This window comes from Rhinatrema bivittatum, chromosome 17, assembly GCF_901001135.1.
Source record: "Rhinatrema bivittatum chromosome 17, aRhiBiv1.1, whole genome shotgun sequence".
NCBI classification, from domain to species: Eukaryota; Metazoa; Chordata; class Amphibia; order Gymnophiona; family Rhinatrematidae; genus Rhinatrema; species Rhinatrema bivittatum.
The window spans coordinates 16,776,661-16,800,996 of NC_042631.1; the positions used below are offsets into that span (position 1 = coordinate 16,776,661).

The 24,336-nt window shown below is 43.7% G+C and overlaps 1 protein-coding gene across 2 annotated transcripts in view; it reads left to right on the forward strand.

Annotated features, from left to right (window-relative positions):
• Positions 1 to 24,336, forward strand: part of SPON1 (spondin 1) — a 310,402-nt gene that overhangs the window by 280,524 nt on the left and 5,542 nt on the right. For both annotated transcript variants that reach the window (XM_029582226.1, XM_029582225.1), the window contains exons 10-15: positions 7,831 to 7,906; positions 9,519 to 9,701; positions 13,567 to 13,737; positions 14,882 to 15,049; positions 16,910 to 17,074; positions 18,959 to 19,222. In XM_029582226.1, the coding sequence (XP_029438086.1) occupies positions 7,831 to 7,906; positions 9,519 to 9,701; positions 13,567 to 13,737; positions 14,882 to 15,049; positions 16,910 to 17,074; positions 18,959 to 19,222 (1,027 nt within the window). The remainder of the gene's footprint in view (positions 1 to 7,830; positions 7,907 to 9,518; positions 9,702 to 13,566; positions 13,738 to 14,881; positions 15,050 to 16,909; positions 17,075 to 18,958; positions 19,223 to 24,336) is intronic.

A 24,336-nucleotide genomic window follows, 5' to 3' on the forward strand; every position in this document is an offset into this window, starting at 1 on the left:
ATCTAATTCTTGGCTTTATACTTGTTGGACTCAGTTCATTAATGAATCCCTTCTTGATCTTGGATATTTCTCAGACTGATCTGAACCCCAGTGAAGTGGCTGCTTTTGGTCTGGGAGGCAGAAAATCAAGAGGGCCAGGTTGTCTTGATAGGTCATAGAGGAAACTCGGGGCTACAAAGGTCCAAAGGACCAGCAGTGGAAACTGGAAGTCCATGCTGTGAGTATTTCCTTCAATATATGTCTAACATTGTCTATGATGGAGTGAGGTATGTATGTCAGTAAGTGTCTCTTCATTTACTGGTCTGTCCTTCGAATGCCGACATGTTACAGATTCTCTTTGCCATTACTGATTACATTGTATGTCTGTTCTCTTCCGTGCATTTTGCTTTTCTATTCTTTGCTCAAAAGTGTAATTGTATACACCCTGGTATATGTCCCATCTTTTCTCTTTTCCCGTACTATCTGTATGGAGCCTAAGGTCACACACACAGCTCATTTTGCATATCCCAGCCCCAAGTGCGAGGGGTTTTCAGGAGAGTACAAGATGGAAGCTCTAGGGGCAGCACCAGCAGCCTCTACTTCATTAAGAAGATTTGGAAGAGGCAACTTTTGTGGAGCAAGACAGCTGGATGCCGACCTGCTCTCTAAGGAGAGATGAAGGGGAAGGACGTTTAACTGTCTTGCTCAAGTGAAAGTCCATAAAGGGGTTTATATAAAATGGTGTCCAGTATGGGGCCTAGAGAGGATCAGGACATTATTGTAAGTTTATTCAAAAAATTCTGATTTTTCCCATCCATGAGTCTTTATTTTGTCATAAAAAAGTAAATTCTACATGGTGATCCAAATCTGACTGCTGTTCCCACTAGTGGGTTTTGCAGAAGCATCAAGCACATGAAAATTCAAGAGACAGGTCACCATGACTGCCAACGATATCATTACCAGTGTGATCGGGATACGGACAACTGGGGTTCACTGATATCAGAATGGCATCCCTATAAGTGGGGGGCCTGCTGCACTGCCTACCTTCATAACTTTGTGAAAGAAGGAATTTCACCAAAAGCAAGACAGACCTGTGATCACTTTCCGTATAAGTCTACCAAGCGAAGCGATTGCACTATGTCAGAGATTAGTAGGGGATGATGTATCGATATGGAAACTATGCATGGTTGTCAATTGGGGGGGGGGGGTGAGAATATAGCATGACTTGAATGCCCTGAGTGTTACCATTCTGAAGACCCACCCACGGTATAGAAGTCTGTTGCATTCACATTTTCAAGCGAATTTCTTGACTCCCTCTGCAGCCCTTTCCTCTCTTCCTGAGGTTGGGAGAGCTGTGAGATTATCTACTGGGAAGAAATAGCTGCAGCCCCTGGATTCCTTGCCTGCTCCAGCATCAAAGGCAGGACCTAAGCCTGGGGACGAGAGTCAAGGGAATGGAGTTGCCAAGAAATAAATTGAGTCCAGTGGAGGAAATCCGAGGTGGGAGTGAGTAGTGAAAAGTAGCTGTTGCCTGAGATGAAACAAAGATCATACTAGGTGGATGGTCTATCTGGGATTGGGCTGTCAAAATTATAATGTGGGCTCCAGAGCATCAAGGGAAGGGAGTGCATCTCCTATGAGCTGTTACCTTAGCTTACCTACTGTGAAATAGTCCTCCCCTATTAATGAAATAAAGACCATGAAAAGCTATGTACATTACTACTACTACTACTACTACTACTACTTATCATTTCTATAGCACTACTTGACATATGCAAGCTCTGAGGGGCCTAATCACTGATGCTTCTGTATCTAGGGTCACAGTTGGTCCTAGCCCCACCTCAATACAGAGTCACTCTCCATTCTGGGTTAAAAGGGCTTGAGTGGTTTCAATGTCCAGAGGTTGGTCTTGTGGCAGCAATCAGACCCCCCTATGGTGGTAAAACAGGAACAGTATCTTTAAAACTAGTATGTGGTTGCCCACACATGCGTATATGGGTGTGTACATGAACATATGCTGGAATTTTTAATCATGCATGCATTTACATGCATATTATTTAAGGTACGCCTAGCGTGTGTATGTGTACTCCTAATTTTAAGCCAATACTCGAGCAAATGTACTTCACGTATCTTCCTCAGGACTTCATCTGCTTTAATGCGCGCAGGTAGGCGGATTTTGAAACGTGCTTGTGTGAAGAACATTGCCAGTTTTACCATGTATTCTACTAGTTTGCCCAGCCTATCTCGAGGTTATCCAGACCCATCTTGTCCTTCAGCCTGCACGCCCCCGGTTGACCCCCAACCTCTCACCCTGGCTTGTTAGGCCTAAAAAGCAATTTCTGCAGGAGCAGCAGTAAATATAAGCAGCTAACAAGCCGCCGCGTGCTGCGGCCACTGGATTTAAAATATGGATTTAGGTACATAACTGTTGGCCCCACCCTGGAATAACCCTGACACATCCAAGCCCAGCCCTTTTACGTATGCACGCGTGTAATTTCTGGACTTTAAAATACGCATAGCTCATGTGCAGCCCAGATATTTGTGTATATGAGCCTTTAATGCTTTTAAACTTGATCCCATAATCTCTTGTAAATTTTGTAGAATGTATAATGCACATCTCCTTTTCATGCGGGTGTGACATAAAAATATTCAGAGTCAATGTATACATTTATTTACTAATATGTATTAAAAAGCATTGTTATGTTGCAATGTGTGTGAAGATAATCAAGACGTTTTTTTCTTTGCTGATACTTAATGCGATTTTTATATAATTTTACCCATTCAGGAGGAAATAACCTAACTATGAGTCCGATGTACTAACCAGCAGCATTTACCATGGGTAAGTAACCATTTTGCGTATAATTTTGCTACCGATGCTAATGAACCTGGAACTCATTTACATCTGTAGCAAAATAGTGTCAGGCTTTTGTCGCTCATTGCCATGGCCAGGAACTTTGAGCTCTCTGGCCTTAGGGAGCGCATGAACTTGGCTTGGGAAGCTGCACTTCACCCCCAAACTTGCTGCAGGGATTTCCAGAGGCCTCGTAGCCCAGGTGAAGCCATCCCCTGCTCCCCACCCCAGTCACCAATGCTGATATTTTCTGAAGAATCTTCAAGCGTAACCTGTTGGAGAGTTATTTATTCCTATGAAAGGTGGAGGGCGAACCTTTCTGGAGAACTGCAGGTACCAACGGAGAGTCTGTAGGGGTGACAGAGGATCGATGGGGGAGTCTTGGAGGCAAGGACGGCCGAGCTGACCCTAGGAACGTTGATGCTCAGCATTTTGTAAGTGGCAGGAATTTATTTCTGATTTGACTGTAATTCTGGAAGACGACTCTTCTCTCAACCCATGCAATTATTATTTTTACAGCAGTAAAGCTCATTTGTTTGTATCAACACTTCGGTGTGTGTGGAGACCTTTGATTGACCGAGTCCTGCTGCTTCTCAAAGGTTCCTGGAGCACGTGCTTCCCTCCCGACCTTAGAAACCCACCAGGACTGTGCAGAGTTCTGCCTGGCCTCAGCAGCACCTGAAGCTGGGTCACATGTTCACAGGAGAGACTTTAAAAGAAGCTGTGGTGCTCTGCAGAGCAGGCCTGCCACCAGTGGATCTGCGCATGCATTTCCTGGGGGTGGTCTCTGGAGCTGCGATGGCCTTTTTCACAGGTGTGGTTAGTGCCGCATTCTTTCCTGCTTTGGAGCCTGAGTGACTGTCCCTTTTTTGTTTTCTGTTTCAGCCTCACCTGAAAAAGCTTCCTTTCCACCTCTAGCAACAGCACAAGCAGAAGGAGGTCCCACCAAAGGCAAAGGACTTTAACCATAATCCTTCCTCTGGGAAAGTGGCAGCTCTAGACAGAAGTATTTAGTGGAGGGGGGGGGAGAAGAAGGAGGAGGAGGACAGAGGGCACGCTAAAGTGACATTTCCATGTATCACACTCGCCCCCACACCATGGTCCCCTGCATTTAACAAAATAAGAAAAAGTCCCATGGAATGAATCCCCACCCCAGCCAGGTTCAACCACCCCATAAAATTATTTGACAGAATCAGCCAACTAACTACCGTAGCTAACTCTGGGAGTAAAGTCTGGACTCTGACCAGGAAGGAACAGAATCTCCTCATACATCCTGCACTTCCACGCACACAGATTCCCCCTTACAACTCACCATGCAAAAAACGAAATACCTTCACATTCTAATATCGCCTCAGTAACAGCCACACAAGCACCTTCCACTGCCAGACGCTTTGTGAAGGAACACAAAACCCTGCAAAAAAACAAAAGAAACGGAACCTAGGTTGCAAATCTGCTATGTTGTGGCAGCAGTAACTCCCAGGACTTTGTTGTTTTATTGTGCCTTATCCTGTTATGCTCTGAGATTTCTGGAACAACAGAATGCAAATTATTTTAAAAAATAAATAAAATAAAATAGCAGCTTTCCGAAGAATGGGAAGCATTGAAAATGTTATTATAAGCCCTTGAGCATCAGTGCACTGCTATAGATCCCTGCATAGACGCTACATGCCAACAGAATCCTTTGCCTCAGTCACAAACGCAGAACACAGAGCGACTCTTCTATAAAACAAAATATGGGAGCACAAATTAGAAATAGAAGCATACAGACAAAAACCGAACTGGAAACCCCAAGAAGCCGGACTCTGCCTGCAGTGCAACATCTGAGAAAGCGAAACAGATGTATTTCCTCTCAAACTGAGCAAACTACAAAAATATTAAAAAAAAATGCACATTCCTAAAGCTGACATATTCCACTCTCTAAAAACTGAAAATAAAACATTTCCTTTTTGTACCTTTGTCTAAGCATTCTGTTTTTTAAATTGGATTGGTCCTGGTTTCTCTTTTTGATCTTTTCCTATATTCTGTTCTAGGTCTCCTTTCCATTTTCCATTTCTTCTCTTTCCTTCTGTCTTCTTCCTTTCCCTCCTTACATATGTCTCTGACATTGACCTTTCCCTTTCATCTTTTTTCTCCATTTCTCTCTCTTACTTCTCTTTCAATTCAATGATAAATTTCATCCCTCCTTCTCATCCTATTTAACCCCCCAGGTACTCTTTTCACCTATCTATGAGCATGCCATTTCCCACTTTCATCCTTCTCCCATTCCCCCTCTGTCTCAATCCTTCCCTAGCCTCCAATTCCCCCTTGGTTTTTCACCCACTCCCTAGTCCTCCATTTCCACCCTCTGTACATTCTCCCCTCCAAACTCGCATGTACTTTCCTTTGCCTCTTATCCCACTCACCAGCTCCCGCTCCTTCCCTGTCACTCATTCTCCACCCGCTCCTTCCCTGTCACTCATTCTCCACCCCAACCTCTGGCTCACTATTCTGTCTCTTACCCTATTACCCCTCCCCAGCCCTCTCTCACCCCTTCACAGAACTATCCCTTTCCTTTGTCACCCCCTCCACAGCTCCCTCATTTCTTTCCTCCATCTCCAATCTTCCAGGTTATTCACGTCATTATCAACCCTACACCACCCTTCAACCTCTTTGTTTTCAAAACGGGTGACTGAAAAAGTAAAGCAAAACATCTTCGCTTTCCACACATACAAGAGATCTCAGAAAGAAAAGAGCGCGGGTGCAAACCTGTGAAGCTGAGAGTCAGACCCCCGGTTCTCAGGATAGCCATAATGAATAGGCACGAGATAGATTTGCATCCACTGCTCCCACTCCGTCTAGATCGATCTCCTGCATGTTCACGGTAGATATCCTGAGGACCAGGGCAGCCTCCCCCTGCCCTGGTGGGAACAGAAGCGCTCACAGAGACTGTGCAAGGGACATTGGAGCTGGATGTTTGGCCAACAGCCACACTAGCATAGGTTCCTGTTTACATTGTTACAAAGCCTTTTGGCTAGACATGGGATAGAAGAGGTGCTGGAGATGAAGGAAGTGGGGGGTTTATATAATTTATCTGCTCGAGATGGTACAGTCCAAATGGGGAAGGTTTCAAACTGTCTTGGATGAGGAGTGAGATCTTACAAATGGTGTCGCCCTTCATGGCGGGATAGATCCTTGCACCGTGGAGAGGAATAAGTGGCCAGACTGAATGGGCCAGTTGGTCTTTTTCTGCTATCATTTACTATACTAGTTTGTTATCACGTTGCAGGTAGTTTGCCTGCTGTGCATAATGTTATAATCAGGGATGTGTATGGAAGAATAATTTGTTTTAGTTTGGGTTGTGTTTTGTTTTTTTAAATTATGGTTTCAGTTATTTAGGGAGTAATTTTCAAAGAGTTAATGTTGGAGCTGTCCACAGAATCAGCATATACGTACATAAGCAGCATGCATGGATGTATATGCTATTGTATAGACCTCGAGAGTGCACTCAGGCCTGCAATGTCGCAGAGAGAGGTGAAGAAGATAAAAACGGGGGCAGTTTAGGGGCTTTCCAGACTGAGTTCACGTGCACACGCAAGATGCTTTCTTGTAAGCAGTATTTACGTACAAAATGCCAAACTATTCAAACACTTTTAATCGAGTCTCACAATTGAAATCGGTCTTTTGACTACAGCTTTCTGGGGTGGGGGTGGGGGGAAGGTATAGTAAGCTGGTGGGGATGAAGGACGAAATGCTGGAGCCGCTCAGTGAATTGTTCCGTGTGCACTTGAACTCTGCCTGGAAAGCCCCTAAAAAAGATGCATGTAATTTTATAACATGGGTAAAGAAAGCATGTGTGGTCCTGAAGTACAGAACATACACACATGCATTTGGGGCAGAAAGGTGTGGTATTTTGAAAAGCGTGGGTCTCCCGTCACACAGTTTAGAAAATGCTAGCCTAAATCGCTGCTTGCCCATTTGCATGTACAAATGTTGTTCCATAGACAGTTTGGACATTTGGGCTCCTTATGTTTATTTCTGTTCAGTTAATTTGCTAAATCAAAATTGATTTACTTGATAAGCATTATGAGGACCATTTTCAGCCATTGTGCAGCTTGGCTAGTTATCTGGATAAACTTATCTGGCTGACTTACCCTATATGTTTGGTGGTACGGCCACACAATGGATATATCTGGCTGTCTTAAAGTTAGCCAAATAAGTTTATCCAGCTAACATCCGGGCAGGTCTATGGGCTGACCAGACTTAGCCAGAGAAGCTAACTAGCTGCTATCTCTGAATATTGGAGTTAAATGGATAACTTATCCAGCTACCTCAACTCCTCCCAGTTACTTCCTTGGAATGCCCCTAACTTATCCGGCTAAATTCTACCCAGATAACTAATATTATCCAGCTAGAATGTAGCCAAAAAAGTGCCCAAATATTCATTTAGTTGGATAACTTCTGAATATGGACATCCTTATTTAAAAAAAGAAATGGGCCATGCTTCCCCCCTTCTGCATGGGCTTCCGATGTAGAAAGGGGCAGAATAAATTCCCATGGTACTGACTGGGCCCTGAGGCTCTGGACTCTGGACTGGCCCGTGCCGTTATCGAACCAGGAACTGGAGAGCAGGCGTGACCGGGGATTGCTCCCACCTTTTTCTACATCAGAGGCCTCGGCTGAAGGGGTAAGCGTGGACCGCGGAGGGGGCGAGAATATTTTGCGTCTGTTATTGACTTTCTCAAATGAAAGTCACCCAAAAAATATATATTACGTGTTGTTTTTTTTTATATATATATGTTTTTAAACATAACGTGTTTTTGTCATGTTTTTTCTTTTGTTTAAAGACAAAAGCACGCCTCTACTGTCAATCATCATCTAAGAGTTCCTCCACATTTCAAACCCAGAGCTAACGTTTGATCTCGTTCACCCTTTTTTCTACAGACGTTTCTGTTTTAGTTTTCAGCAAGAAGTGCTGCGCAAATCATCACAACCTAACTCTTTTGTTCATTGCGTTTCACCAGGGGGAACAGTGCAACATTGTACCTGATAACGTAGATGATATCGTCGCAGATCTTGCACCTGAAGAAAAGGAAGAAGGTGAGATCTCGTGCGCCATGAAACTCCGCTTTATTTGTATTTGAAACAAGCACTCCCAGGGCTTTCAAAGTAACAGCATCGTAGGTACACAGCAAATAGTGTGCGAAAATTGTTGAAAGAAAGATTAGGAATTGCTATTTTAGTATAAAGATTATTGGGAAGCGGTGGTGGGTCAGATATTTCACATTTTTTTAATCACATCTTTTGCAAAATCTTGCCAAACAGTTCCCGAAGGACTAAAATCCCCCCCAGACACTATAAACTACACATAGGGAGGGTAATGTTGTAACAGCTCACAAGGACTTTAGAACTAAATCTTCAAAGTGGACTTCCATGTGTAAGTCCTTTTTGAAGAGTAGCAGGACCATATAACCTAGCAGGGCACAGACACATGGATTTGCACCTGCTAGAGATTAAGTGTGAGCGTCCACACGAATATTTCCATGCACGCTTTCCAAAATCTGTAGTATGCATGGAAATGATTTCCCCATCCCCAGGAACACCTGTTTGCAGTGTGCATAAGAGTGCACAAGATCACTTCTGCGCACACTTTTTTTATTCATATAACCCTGGGGTAAGTTTCAAAGAGCTCATTTACATCTGTAAAACTGTGTTTTATGCACATAAATGCCTTTGTACATTATCCCTATAATACTATTAATAGTTAGTAATTTCAACATGGCATGGTGGACAATGATCATAGGAACTATTATTCGGCATGTGAACTGTTCTATGGTTTGTGTGCTCTCCATTGAAAACAACCAGTCCTCAAAAAGATCTTGCAATATCTAATTGTATCTCATTACAACTTCCATTATGTTCAATGGTTTTTCATAGAATATTCTTTTATATCCTAATGCCCTAAAATGGCATCACAAGTTGGGTGGAACAGGTTAATAGGGAATAGTTATTTACCTCTCAGACAGTACTAAGAGACCAGTAGAGGACAACCCATGAAAGTAACAGGCAGCAGATTTAAAACTAACTGGAGAAAGCATTTTTTAATTCAATGCACAATCAAACTGTGGAATGTGTTGCCAGGGAATGTGGTCAAGGCATCTAGCACTGCTGGCTTTAAAAGGAACTTAGACAAGTTCCTGGAGGAAAAGTCAAGAAACAATTAGCCAGGTAGATCTGGAAAAGCCCCACTTAACTCTGCGAGTGAGTAACAAGGAATGACTCTTCCCTTTGGGATCTGCAGGTTACATCCTTGCGACATGGATTGGAGACAGATGCTGGGCTTGATGGATCATTGATCTGACCCAGCATGGTATTTCTGAAGTTTCTTTTGTTAAAAATAGTTTATTCAGTGGCAGTTCTGTTATAATATAATTTCTTTTGTAACCTCAAATATCTGACATGAGCAAATAGAATACTTTTTGGTTTAGTTTTGATGACAGTAACAAATTAGCATTAGCACATATGAAGGGAAAATTCATAATTTAGGATTCCATTGCTATCAATATTTAATTTGTGACATTAAACATATTTTTGAGTCAAAGTGAAGCTGTATGTTTTATCTTTAGTAAATCATTCACCATCTAATAGTTGCACTATTCTTATCACACCCTATAAGCATCTGAGAAAATATTTCTTCTTCCGTTGCGTTTAGATGACACACCCGAAACATGCATCTATTCAAACTGGTCACCCTGGTCAGCCTGTAGCTCCGCCACCTGTGAGAAAGGGAAGAGGATGAGACAGCGGATGCTAAAAGCACAGCTTGACCTCAGTGTGCCTTGCCCAGACACCCAGGACTTCCAGCCATGCATGGGACCAGGTTGCAGTGATGAAGGTAACTTTTTATTGAAAAATAAGTGCAATGTTCAACTAACAAGTACACTAGGAGCTAGTTTAAAAAAAAAATCGGATAATGAACTCCTTTGTGACATGATAGCAATGAATAGATTAGACACCATCTAAAATCCACTAAGTTTTAGTACAAATGTAGAACATGAACATTAAATGAATCATGTGACATGGGCTGGTGCTAGTTTGTGTAGAAGAAAGCAGTTATGGTGCCAGCCTCACCATTTGAAATAGTGGTAGCAGCGGAGCAGGATGAAATGACTCCTGCCCTGTCACGATTTAAACAGATTTGAAAACTTCATGAGATGAGAGAGTCCGGGGGAAGCCTGGGGTATTAGGAAATGGCCTGAGTGGTTTTTTTTTTATTTGCAGAGGACTGGACCATTTTCTTTTTTTTTTGTTTTATTATGTTTTTTATTTCAAATAAAAGAAAACAAATTAAAGAGAGAAAACAAAAGAAAATTGAAAAGATTTCTGCACATCCCTTCTTTTTACCCCCAGCTTTGCACCAATTTTCAAAGCAAAGGTTCAGACGTGGATGGTCACCTGTGACTGTCTTTTCTGCGGATAGACTTCGGGGTAGCGGTTTTCCTGGAAAAGTACGCGCGCTGTGGTTCCAAAGTGTGCATGGGTAACTTGCGGTCGCTTTTCCTGCACATCGCTTTCTGGAAAAGTCCATGCTAAGATCTGAAACCCCCCGGCCTGTGTTTGGACTTTTCTTCCTCTGACCTGTATGCCCTTTGGATCACCTCCTCTCAGTGCAGCTAGAAGTCCGTGAATTTAAGGAGGGCAACTGGCAGTCAGCAGGTTAATGCTGGAAGGTCTAGGTGAATGGTTGAAGGCCTGGATGAACTGGTAGAGGAATCGGTGAACTGGTGAAGTCCAAGCACATGTGGTAGTAGTATTTTCAGAAGTGGAGGATGCGCATACTTTAGAATTATCTGCCTCCACATTTAAATCCGGTTATTACGTGAAAATTGTTACTCTTATTACATGCTTAAAATATATTTTCTCTATCCATTTTATGAAATACATAGAATATGATTCTTCTAGGGATTTATTTATTTTTATTTAAAATCTTTTCTATACCGGCGTTAAGCTAGATGCCGTCACAACGGTTTACAATAAGGCACATAAATTAATATTGCTAACTGTATTACATTATATCAACTAAACAGTTGCCATTAAGTTACGGTAACATAGTTTCATAAAAATACTAATTTGTGGGTGTGGGTTTTAAAATAGATTAATAAATGTATCTTATTTGCAGGGAAATATTTTGTTTCGTATTTTTTTTTGTTTTGTTTTGTTTTTTCCACCCGGCATCACTTCGTCTAATGTTTATTTTGTTTCTGTCCTTTGCAGAAATGAAACAAACATTAATTTAAAACACAAAAATAAAACATAAAAAATGAAATGGCTCCTCCCCATTTCATCCACCCCCCCCCCCCCCCCCAAAAAACATTCAGCCCCAACTTCCTCTGTCTATGAGGGGTCCTGTCACCGAGACCTAGGCCTGGCCCCGTGACCGAAACCTAAGCTTGTGCCTTGTCCTAGGCCTCACGCGTGCTCTTCTGTCCAGGGTCCTCTTCAAGTGATGCTGTCTGCGTGACATCACTGCAGCGCCTTCCTCCTGAGTGAAGGGCGCCATTTTGATGTACAGCTGTACTTTTTCCAAATCATAAGTGAGGTGAAATGGGTAAATAAAAGGACGGGTATCTATCCTTGCAAATAACACTAAAATAAGGGAACACTCCGTGAAGCCGACAACGAGCAGATTCGAAACAAATCACAGAAAGTACTTTTTTCACGCGGCGCATGATCAAGCTGTGAAATCTGTTGCCAGGAGATATGATCAAGGAGACTGACAGAGCAGGGTTTAAAAGAGGTTGGGACAAGTTCTTGATAGAAAAGTCCATAGCACATTACTAACCAGGCAGACTAAAGAAAGCCATTGCTGTCCTTGGGAGGGAGTAACAGGAATTAGGTCTCCTGTATGGGCTCTGCCGGGGATATGTAATTGACCAACATCGGAGACAAGAATGCTAACCTCGATGGACCTTGGTCTGATCCAGCCTGGCACTTCTTATGTTAGAGAGGTGCAGTCGATTGACATGAAACGAGAAAGTTTAAACAATTTTCCATTTTGTTTTAATTTGTATATTTGTAAAAGAAAAGCAAACCAAATGTGTTCATTTTTATTCATTCTGAGGCGGATATTCAAAAGCTACTTAGCCGAACAAGTAGGACTTAACTGGCTAAGCAGCGACCACTGGATATCCAGCTATTTTCAGCGGCTGCCACTTAGCTGGGTAACTTTTTAGCTGGCTAACTTGTGGGCAGGCAATAGGCATATTGCGATGGTGCTACTTAGCTGGATAAATTATTGCATGGCCGTGCAGCTGAATATCCTAAGTTAGTCAGATAAGTCCATCTGGCTAACAGACAGCCGACTATAGTTTGAATATCTACCTCAGTGTTTTTTAAAAAATGAAGGTCGTTGCCACCAGCAATCAAGAAATCACTCCTGAGTCCTCCTCTCCTTCTTCAGAACTTCTTAATTTGAAAGTTCCTTCACAGGGTAGAAGTGATCTCTGGCTGCTCCTATTCTGCTGCTGCCACTACTGAAAATGGCAGCAGCACACTGAGGCCAGCTCCATTATTTTTTTTTCCCCATACAAAATGGCACTGGCCAGAAGGAGTGGGTGGGAGGAAACTGGAGGTCATTGGGGGAAGAGGAACCTGAGGATTAAATCTGAGAGAGAGGGAGGGAGCTGCTGGGGGCAATGGAGAGGGGATAGAGGGTGGTGAGTGAGGTGGCTTGGGGGAGGAGAGGTGACTGACACTGAGGAGGATGACTGAATCTGAGTGTGGGAATTCAAGGTGATGTGGGTGAGATTGAACTTGAGCGGTAGGATGACTGAGGCATATTGCTGGAGGGGGAGGGGGAGCGGGGCACTGAGAGGGATGATTGACTTGGTAGAGGAAGGGAGGATTGAGCAGGAAGGGAAGAAAGGACCGAGGATTGGAGGGGAGGAAGAGAAGAAGGGTTACTGAGCAGACATGCACTGTTGGAATGCCTTTCCAATCTTGTTCAGCACATGAATGCATATGCAAATTAGAGGGCAATTTTCAAAAGCCATTTAAATGGCTATTTAAAAATTGTCACAATGATCTTACTTTTGCCCTCATTTTCAGGGTGGCGTTCTCAGGTAGGGTTAGTCCAGAGGAGGCGGCAATGGGCATAATTTTTTGTTTTCAAAATCACAGGTGGTGTTTTTAGCCAGAACAAGTCCTGTCAGAAAGAGCAGGGCGCAAATCTCTGTGGGATCTTTTTCATTGGGCAGTTTTTAAAAGGAAAGCATGTTCATACCTTGCCTTTGAGAACTGAGGGGAAATAACTGTGGACTTTACCCTTGCCTGCGCAGTTCTGAATATTGCCCCATACACCTGCACGTGAACTAAAAGCCTCTGCGGGGTTAACTCCTCTGACTCTCTATTTATTTATTTACTTATTTTAGCAAAAGAAGGGCCTGATTTCCAAAGGCTTTTTCTCCATTCAGCATCTATGGGAAAACAGCTTAGTAAACCATGCCCAAAATTGTAAAAGCAAAATAAAATATTTTCTAGCATATTCACATTTCTTGCAATAAATTTTGAACAAGTTAATGTTAGTAATTTAAGACGAGGGTTCCCCCTCCCCCTGGAAATCAGAGAGCAGCCGGACGGGGGGAGTCCCAGTTCGTGGACATCTCCACAATTTGGTGCCCAAGGCCACATGCCCCGGGTGGTCTATCCCTAAACCTGGCCCTGGCATCAGCTAAACTTCTTGTCTTGCATTACGTTCCTAGATCCTTCCACTTGTATGATGTCCGAATGGATCACCTGGTCCCCGTGCAGCGTCTCCTGCGGGATGGGCATGAGATCAAGAGAAAGATATGTGAAACAGTTCCCCGAGGATGGCTCTGTGTGTAAAGTGCCCACGGAGGAAACTGAGAAGTGTATTGTTAATGAGGAATGCAGTAAGTATTGATATTCAAGCGGCTGTGGGCTTCCAGCTTGGCTGCACCTTCTTTACTGGTCAGCACTGCATTATATGATGGCAACCTCTACCTTCTGGACCTCAACGGGGGAGTTGTGGGACCTCCGCCACGAGACACACCTGGTTTACATTAAAAAGCCTTGGTCCTGTAGAGCAGTGGTCCCCCACCCTGTCCTGGGGGCCCCACCAGCCAGTCGGGTTTTCAGGATATCCACAATGAATATGCATGAGAGAAAATGTGCATGTTATGTAGGCAGTGCATGCAAATTTTCTCTCATGCATATTCATTGTGGATATCCTGAAAACCCGACTGGCTGGTGGGGCCCCCAGGACAGGGTTGGGGACCACTGCTATAGAGGACCATTTCTGGCCACAGTTGGTCTCTCCCTATGCCTGGGGTAGAACCGCATCTCTGACTCAGCTGGAAAAGGAGTAGAGATATCTTGTGGACAGAGGGGCCAGAACTCTGCTGCGTGCTTGCTTTTCTTCAGCTTCCCTGGCAAATGCTGTGGTTTTTCACTCCCACAGGAAGTGGCTCCCAACTTCCTGAAGGAAGCTGGGGCAGAATGATGTTTGGCTGGTAAAATAGTTTTTTCAGTAATAAGTGTTAGCCAAGGAAAGACGATTACAACTGCAAAGCTTATTAGGTAAGGCAGCTTGCATCGTTTCAGCTCACTCTCTGAGCCCAATTTTATAACCTGGTGCTAAGGGCTAATTTTCAAAGTGTGCTTATGTCCACTTTCAAAATGAGAGGGTGCGTGCAAACTCTTGTACAGCCTTTACGCAGGGGAGCAGGTATCAATGTCCGCGCATACATTTATGTGCACATGCTTGATTAAAAAAAAAAGAATGGGTTTCCCTGCCCCCAGCTCCACCCCCTGCATGCCTTTTTTGAGTACTTGCATGAAATTGCTTCTGCGCATATTTATTTGCACACAGCCCCCCCAGGATAACTGTCAAATGGCCTATGCATGTAAAATGGCTTTTTATGAGCATAATGTGCTTATGAAAATTCACTCCCATAAGTTTTCATCTATGCATTACAAATAATAAACTTAGCAACCACGTCTTTAAAAATCTGTTATCATCTCCGTCTAATTCTTTTTGTGTTATGTTTCCATTAGCTCCCAGCAGCTGCATTGTGACTGAATGGGGAGAGTGGGAAGAGTGCAGTGCCACCTGCGGAATGGGTGCGAAAAAGCGACACAGGATGATTAAGATGACTCCAGCAGACGGATCCATGTGCAAGGCAGAAATCAGTGAGGTGGAGAAATGCATGATGCCCGAATGCCGTAAGTGTTGTAACCTATTTGAAAATTCCTGAATCCTGATTAGTCAGCCAAGTCTCAGCCTTTGTTGCTTTAATTGTTAGTAAAATGTGACATCTTTAACAGTAATTGCTATTACATTGTGCCTCTGCTCACAATCACAGTGAATTAATTTACCAATACCAAATGTTTAGCTGAAAAATCTTGGGTTCTTTCTTACTGATACAAATCATAATACGATACAATTATCATAAATGTCTTGAAGGGTATAGTTTGCTCACTTATTTTGAGATAACAGAATACATTAAACAAGGGGATTACAGCAGAATACCTAACTTCATGCCATGCTTTAAATTATAAGGATACGGTTTTATGACAGAAAACCACACAATGTATTTTGACTCTGAGTCAAAGTATGTTTCACAAAAGGGAAAAACACCCTTGAATTAGGAACATAAGAATTGCCATGCTGGGTCAGATCAAGGTGCATTGAGCCCAGCATCCTGTCTCCGACAGTGTCCAAGTCAGGTCACAAGTACCCGGCAGATCCCAGAAAGTAGATCTAATTCTGGTTACTCACTCCCAGGGATAGCAATAGCAACACCCCACACATGATTTTATAAACTTCTATCATGTCCCCCTCGCTGGCGACTCTTTTCCAAGCTGAAGAGCCCTCGCCTGTGTAGCCTCTCGTAATAGGAGAGCCGTTCCAACCCCTTTATCATTTTTGTCACCTTCTCACCCTCCTCTGCACCTTTTCTAGTTCCAGAACTGCACCCAGTACTCAAGGTGTGCTCGCAGCAAGGCTCGATGCAAAGGCAATATGGCCTTCTCTGTTCTATCTGAATCCAACCCCCTTTTCCTTCTTGCCTGTGCTTAGTAGGCCGATTTAAATTCTGTGAACAGAAAATACAGTTGTTATCCTGTTGGCAAAGAATAGCTGAGCTTGGTTGATAGAAAGGTGGGAGTTTGATCAGAAGTGCAATGATTACACCCCTTCTGCAAGCACAAGATCGCCTATGAAATTGCTCTATATTTTCTACTAGGAGTGTGCATATAAATATTTTATATAGATTTGTTTTTTTCTTTTTCGTTTGATTTGTTTGAACTGAAATAAACACTAAGATGAAAAAAAACAAATGAAAAGAAATAAACGGCCCAGGTTCTCCCAATCCCACCATAAAAACCCTCTGCACCACCGAAATAAAATAATTAATCCCCCCCCCCACCCCACCTTCCACCACCACCAATCAGTGTACTCCATCCATGGGGGTTCCTGTAGTCCAAATGAGGCAGAAGGTGATCCCTCGTTGCTTCTGCCCCTTGGGGGTCCCACTATGTAAATGGGGTTGGCTCCGTCCTGAGGCCGGCGCAAGTTTGTCCTATGGCCATGCACCGTGGGGGTAAAGTGCTAGAAGAGGGGTGGAGGAGGAAGTTGATCGTTTTAGTTCAGCAGCATTGGGGCGGGGAGAGGAATTTGCAGCGGCTGCGGGAGACCGAGCCAGGAGCTTGGGGCGTTATTATGAAACGAAACAAACCAAAAAAAGACGCAAAGAATTTCATTGGGTTTTTCGTTTCATCTCGTTTTCAAACAATCAATTCGTTTTTTGCTGTTTGAAGATGAATGTAGACTCCAATTTTTTACTACAAGTAGAGGTGGGATTTCAGAAATTGATCTCTGTAAAAGTTCCTGGGCAATTTGATGCATTATTACAGCATCTTGTCATACTCTTTACCTCAGCGAATGCTAACTTCCAGCAACCAAAGGTTCCCACGAGAATAGGTTTAGCAAAGGACTACAACTCCGATATATATTCTACGAAAGATTATTTTATTTAAGTTTGTGCATTTTTTCTTTCATGTTGAGTATTTTTCTGCCTTTAGACACAATTCCATGCATGCTGTCCCCTTGGTCTGAATGGAGTGACTGCAGTGTAACGTGCGGCAAAGGTATGAGGACCCGCCAAAGAATGTTGAAATCCCCGGCTGAGCTCGGAGATTGCAATGAAGAGCTGGAACAAGTCGAAAAGTGCATGCTGCCAGAGTGCCGTAAGTGCAAAAGCCTTTCTGAAACCCATTTTAATTTATCTTGCTTTGAAAATCATGGACAATAAAACTAAGTGTAATGCCATAGGGGTGTAGGTCATGAAATCGTTTAGAGCAAATTGTTCCTGGCACTCAAAATTAAAATAAGTCAGTTGGGTTCACATCCATTTTTAATTTGATTCTTCATCTCTACATCAGTCCTCTACAAGGTTCAGAGAGGATTTTGTGAACGCTGAAGATGTTTTTAGGGGGAAGACGTGACACCATAGAAATGTAAATTCTTGCAGAACCCACAGTAAATTTTGTGGGTGTTGCTGAATCCAGGGTAATTTAGATGGTCATAATGGGATGGGTTTTCAAAAGCTTCAACGGGCTAACTTCAGGAATTAGCTAGTTAAACCTCTGCTTTTAAAAATAGTCCTACTGACCATCTAAATTTAACTCTCTAAATTCCAGAAGGTGACCAAATTGAGCCAATCGATATAGGGGCAGCGTCAGGAGCGGTCCTGGGGTGAAATCATGTCAGTGCTGATTTTCAGTTCCAATTGGCTAAGGTCAGGAAGGGAGCCTGAGCTCCCTTCCTAACCTTATTCATTTATTCATTTCAGCATGTGGAAGGAATGAGTGAGAATTTACCAGCAATGTTGAGAAAGAGGTGATGGAATCTGCCAAACAAAACAAAAAAAAAAAAATATATTAAAGCCTGACCAGCAGACGAGTAGTTTTAGTGGCTAGAGAAGCGGGCCACAAGCCAGGGAAGCCAAGGTTCAAATTCCACTGCCACTCCTTGTGACCTTGGGCAAAATTCAGTTTTTCCCTCCATTGGCTAAGGTACAAACTTACAGGCTGCTTTTAAAACGAACACGTGCGAGCCCATACATGCGCGTACCGGCGTGTGAGCGGAGATACGATGCAATTTCAAATCGTGCTTGTACTTGTGCAGGTCTGTTTTAAGATACACCTCCTGCACCTAATCTTGACATTGCATAATACCGTTCCAAGATTCTGTTTGCCAAAGAAGGTACGAGCTGCATAATATTTAAAAGAGCGATTTTTATGCACTGAATGCAAGCATGAGAACTGACAGCTTTCTCATTACGCTGCTGCCCCTGCAGAAGAGATGAAACACAAGGTATGTCGGGCAGGGCAAGCCACAGAAAGAACTCTCATCAGTCTGGCAGTAGGCAGAGACAATTGGGGACTGGGTCTGTGTTTCACCTTTTCCAACCCCTTTCCCTGCAGGCTGAGATCTTGGGTTCGGGGGCTGGCAGGATTTAGGCAAGGTCCCAATGAGCAAAGGAAGTCCAGGAACAAGCAGGACAGGCAGTGTACAGGCGAAGTTGGATACCAGGCCAAAGTCATGGCAGGCAGCATGGAGGCTGAGTCAGATAACAGGCCAAAGGTCAAGGCAGACAGCATTCAGGAAGAGTAAGATAACAGGCCAAGATCAAGCACAACAGGATCAGTCCAAGCAGAAGCAAAGGTCAAGGCAGGGAGAAGAGCAAGGCAAGGGCAGGAGCAGGGTCCACAGACAGAAGCAGGAACACAGGAGCCGCATGCAGGATCAGTACCACCAGCATAGCACCACACACTGTTCAGAGTTACAGGAAGTTCAGTCATGTTCTTTGGATGCAGCATGATGCCAGAGGCACTTCAGATTAAAGGTGAGGGGCATTACACAATGGATCCTGCCAGGAAGCAGAGAATATATTAATGAACTCCTGAAATCCTTTTCAGTCCTGCTTATTGTTGCTTTTATTCTCTATTGTGTCTGATAAAGGAGAACATAGTCGCATAGGAACATAGTAGCACAGTGGCACAAAAAGTCGAAATTAGCCCATCCTCTCTGCCCAACCGTAATGCTGCTGCTTTATTTTCTCTTCCCAGCCATGGACTGCGAGCTAACAGAGTGGTCCCAATGGTCTGAATGCAATAAGTCGTGTGGGAAGGGTCATATGATCAGGACACGAATGATCAAAATGGAGCCACAATTTGGTGGCACTCTCTGTCCAGAAACGGTGCAGCGTAAAAAATGCCGCATCAGGAAATGCTCAAGAAGTTCAGGCGCAGAGAAGAAACGTTTGAAAGAGGCCCGCGAGAAAAGGAGGAGTGAACAAGCAAAAGAGGACCCCGAGGGGGAGCAGTATCCAGGTATGTATGACCAAATGTGCTGTGCTCAGGGAAAAGATATTACATTTACATTTGTCTACGGCTGCGTGCAAACGTTTAGGCACCCCTGGTCAAATTGTACGGGTCAGTGAATCTCGTAAGTGAACAGAAGCTGATACAACCTTTATGTGGTACACACAGAGCTACAAATAATCCTTCTGATTGATGAGCTAATGTACTTATGGTTGATGCAACAAAAGATTTTTTTTTTTATAGGCAAGACCATCATAGTAATAGGAGAATGTGCATTACTATATACATTTTTGTTGCGTCAACCATAAATATATTACCTCATCAACCAGAAGGATTATTTATGGTTCTGTTTTTGCTTTTCCTTTATGGACGTTTATTGTTTGAACAAAGTTAAATTTCAACATCTGCAATTTTTAATGCAAGATTGTTAAAATCTGCAAAATAAATAGCAAACTGAAAATAATAAAACCATAAATGTGGCATGTGAGTCTGGGCATTCTTCCAATTGATTCATTGACAACTTAAAAAAAAGTATTAATCAGGCCTAAAATGTTGATTTGAGTCATTAAGCCTTAATTTAGTCAGGTGAAGACAATACCACAGTTGAACAAGTACTAGGACCCTTCTAAACTCTCAGGTTCTGATTACTTTCAACAACCATGGGCTCTTCTAAACAGTTGTCTGAGCATTTGAAAATGAAGATAATTTACTCCAGCAATGCAGGAGAACTCTATAAAAAGCTCTCTAATCATTCTATAGTTAAAATTAGCAAGCAATACATGCTAATGTGCATGCCAACAGCTGTTAGCCTGAAATGTACTAAATAAGGACGTCATGGAATTTACTGCCGATGCATTAAAATACATATATGTTCCTTAATTAATCAATGCACTTTCTTTAAAGCATGTATCCCCGCTGGAGTTCAGTATCACCCCTTTCTGAAATGTATAAAAGCCTCCCTCCTACTGCCCTTCCTTGTCAGTGCTGAGATGTGGCTGGTAAGCTCTAGGCTAAGATAAGGATTTTGCCGGAGAGGAGCGTTGAAGAGTGGAAGATCTGTCCTACGTCTGTTACTGAGTGTGATGTCCTGTGTGTAACCTGCACTGCCTGTGTCTTCAGTCTAAGGTGGTGGACCCCAGCTGTTCTCCCTCCTGCTGCTTCCCATCTATATAAGCTTCAGTAAACACATGGGGGCCGATAAAATTCAGTGCACTCACTGTTTAACCCGCTGTCGGACACAGGTTAAATAGGCGCTAATCCGCCCCCTAATGCAATACTCATTCACTCCGCATTCAAAAAAATAAATGTGCGTCACAGATGCACATTTATCGCTCAGATATTAATGCCTGCCTGGAGCAGGCATCAATATCTGAGCAATATATTTTGTACTCTTGCACCTTAATTAACCCTTTGTTACCGTTCCTCTCGCCTCTCTCCTTTCTCTCTAATTTTTGGGGTCAACCCCTTCCGACCCCCGGTTCTTAGTTCTCCCCGTCCCCTCCCCCTGTTATTTGTATTTTCTACCTTTTGTTATTATGTAAACCGATATGATGTGTACTTTAATGTCTGTATAAAAAAGCTGTTTAAATAAATAAATAGCTGAGCGCACGTAGAAGTACAGAAAAGCAGAAAAAAATACTTTTTGGTACTTCTTCAATAAAAACAAAAAAAAAAAAACTCGGCAGACCGCCGAGTTATGAAGACCGATGCCGGTAAATTCTGTGTCAGTTTTCATAACCGGCCGTCTGCCAGTAATAAAAACTGATTACGATAAACTCTGCATCAGTGTTCATTACTGGCAGACGGCCGGTTATGAAAACCGATGCCGAGTTTACCGGCGTCTGCCTTCATAACCGGCAGCCGACCCCCTAATTTATTGTAGATGACCCTGTTTAGTGCACCCTCTGCTACATAAACCTTGGCCTCTGCTTCCGTGTTAAATTACCCGAGTTCCATGTAAACCGATTTGATGTTTTATATGAATGTCGCTATAGAAAAGTTCTAAATAAATAAATAAATATCGCACGCCCCCCCCCCCCCCCCGCGAGCGCTAAGAAAGCGGGCGCTGAAAAGTCAGCTCCCATTTTCCGCAAAATTTATTGCATCGGCCCCATGGGACCCTTCTGTCGAATCCAACTGCTTTGTTTATTTTCATAAAGACGCCCACAGCATCTCGATATCTCGCCGGCAAAGGGTTGATGATAGTCATGCATTTGTTCAATTCTGGAGGGACGTTAATTAACCCCACTCCTAAAACTGTACCGCAGCCACGCACTCTGCTCTCATTTGCTGAGGTTCATCAATACCAGACCTCGCACCCAACCCTGGCACTTATTTCAAGGTAACTTGATGTGAATCTCCAAATCAGGAATCTCTTGCAGTAGCTGGCATAGCCTCCCTGCAGCTCACAAATGCTCTACAGGGAACTGCATCCACTAAGCCCGCGAGCTCTTTGCGATGTGCCTCCAAAAACGATGCCAGAAGACCAAACCATTAGTGATGTCCTTGCGCACCAAGGCAGTAAGAGAGCCTGGGGACACTTTTGTTTCCCTCGCATTGCTGCCTTTACAACAGTTTTTTGTTTTTGCTTTCTGTAGTGAAAGCTTGAATGAAAATGGTTGTGGAATTTTTTCATGTCAACCTCTGTCCTGTCTTGGGGTTACAGTGTAACAGAAAAGAGCAACTGGACATGCCAGGAAAGAGGAGGGCAAGGGCATTAAGGGGGCATGAGTGAAGTGTGCCTGATGTGTGATAAGACTAGGACCAGGCTGGGCAGGAGGACAATCAGAGTAAAGAAGCAGCAAGGAGGAGGTGCAACTGGAGAATAATAGGAAGGCGGGCAGTAGCAAATGTAGAAGGGAGACAGGAGGTAGTGATGAGGGAAGAGATACAAGAGGAGTGAGAAGAGAGAGCACGAGAAGTAGAGAACGGAAGTGTGGGATTAAGAGGAGGGACTCCTAGCAGCTCTTCTGACATCTGGGACAACTGCAGAGCCATGCCTGAAGGTGAGATGCTGACCTGCAGAGCAGTATCCTCTAAAGCACCCGTCTGACCCTGCCAACTGCTCTAAGAATGCTACATAAGGCTAGTGACTGAGTGTATTACGCTGTATTGTACCATGAGATGGACTGAGCCATTCTTTAAGTCAAGGCTGTGCAGGTTCTCCTACACCGTGATGGATGAAGTGAGGCGCTGCCTGCGTTGCCTGAGAGTGCTGGCACCCGCGAGTTCTTTGTGAGTACGCAGCTGTCAGTGCAGTCTTGGCCAGAGTACACTGGCTACTTTTAGACAGAGAAGCCATTTTAAATATCAACCTCAGGCTTAGCCAGACAACCTAAGATTTAAAAATCATGCTGGTCGGATCACTCTGACATAGACAGATACATTTTTAGCTGGCTAACAATTTATCTGTGTGTCACGGGTGGTCCGTAGAGCAGTATTATCTGGTTAAGGGAAAGCAGTCCCAAAGTTAGCTGGATAAACCTAACTGGTTAACGTTTAGACTAGAGCAGCAGGCTGTGACCCAGGGAAACCAGAGTTCAGATCCCGCTGTCGCTCCTTGTGACCTTGGGCAAGTCACTTTACTCTCCATTGCCTCAGGTACAACCTTAGATTGTGAGCCCTCTGGGGACAGGGAAATACCTACAGTACCTGGATGTAATCCACTTTGAAGTGCCTGAAAAAGCAGAATATAAAAAGCCTAAATAAATAACCGGGTATATTCAGCAGCTTGCCGGCATTGCTGAATATCCGCATTAAGTTCCCTGGCTGGCGTTTGTCCAGATAATTTTGGGGGTTGATGGAAGAAGTTGATGCTGAGCAGCTGCAGGGTGGGAGAAGGGGCAGAGGCAGTGGAGGCCCCTCGTGTCTTGGCTTTTTTTTTTGGGGGGGGGGGGCAGGATGGTGCCAGGCAGCTTTGGGGAGGGCACTTTTCTTAAAAATTATTTGAAGATACCCCCAAATTTGGGGGTATTTATCAGGCCAGTTTTTGCTTGTTCAGTTTGGGGAAAAACTAAAATAGGCCTCATTTGTTGTTTGGTTTTTTTTGCATTAATTTCTAATGAATGCATATTGTTAAGAGTCTGTGATTTTAGCAAATGGAAGTCTTGCCTTACAAACTGATTAGATTTTTTTGGAAAATGTAAATAAATATGTAAAGCAAGGCAGGGGCACTGGAACCAGAGGAGGCTGCCAGGAGCACCATAAAGACTGGTCCAGCTGCCCCTGCAGCCCGCCTGCGACAGGGAGGCACTCGGGCAGCGGTAGGGTAATAGCTGGCTGGCCACTCCATGCACATTTCCCTACCCCCTTCCCCTTTCTGCGTGTGGCGGCCCTTACGTCCTGTCTCTGAGCCAGGAGGACCTCGCGTAGACAGATGCACCAGCGAAGCGCATGCTCCCTGCTGTGTGGGCCCACGGGGGTGACAGGAAAAGGAGCATAGCAGTGCAGGAAGGGGGGCAGAGATGTGACCTACCGAGGTCGAGAGCGTGAGAGGACAGGGGTTTTTGCTGCCTTGGGGGGTGGGTGTGTGTGTGTGTGTGTGTGTAAGAGAGCATGTGGGGGAGAGCATGTGTGAGCCTGGGGGGAGAGAGTGTGTGTGTGTGTGAGAGAGAGAGAGCTTTAGCCAGACAGGGTGTAGGGAGGGTTGGAGAGTGGCAGTCAGGGTGTGTTTGTTTGTTTGTGTATTTATTTGCTTTTATATACTGACATTCGATCGAGATATCACATCGGGCTACCTATTTTACATTGTAACTTGTCTAAAATCTAAAGATGCGTATAAATTGTAACAGTTAATACATTCATTAATCACTTTTATAATAGCATTTAAAATAATATTTATAATATATTAATAAAATAACATTTTATATTGTAATAAGGCAGTTTGTAAATTATAACATTTTACATTGTGTTGTGAGGCAGAGAGGGCCTGATATTTTGGGGAAGGGGAGAACATCAGGCTGCAATGGCCTGCTTTTTTTTTTCCCTTCGGTTGGAAAACTGGGAAGATCCCCATGGCTGCCGCTTTTCAGTTATTTATTTTAACTTAACTGACTCTATGCCGAATATAATTCAAGTTCGCTGGGGAGAGTAAACAGACCTGGATAACTTTAAACCTAACCTGC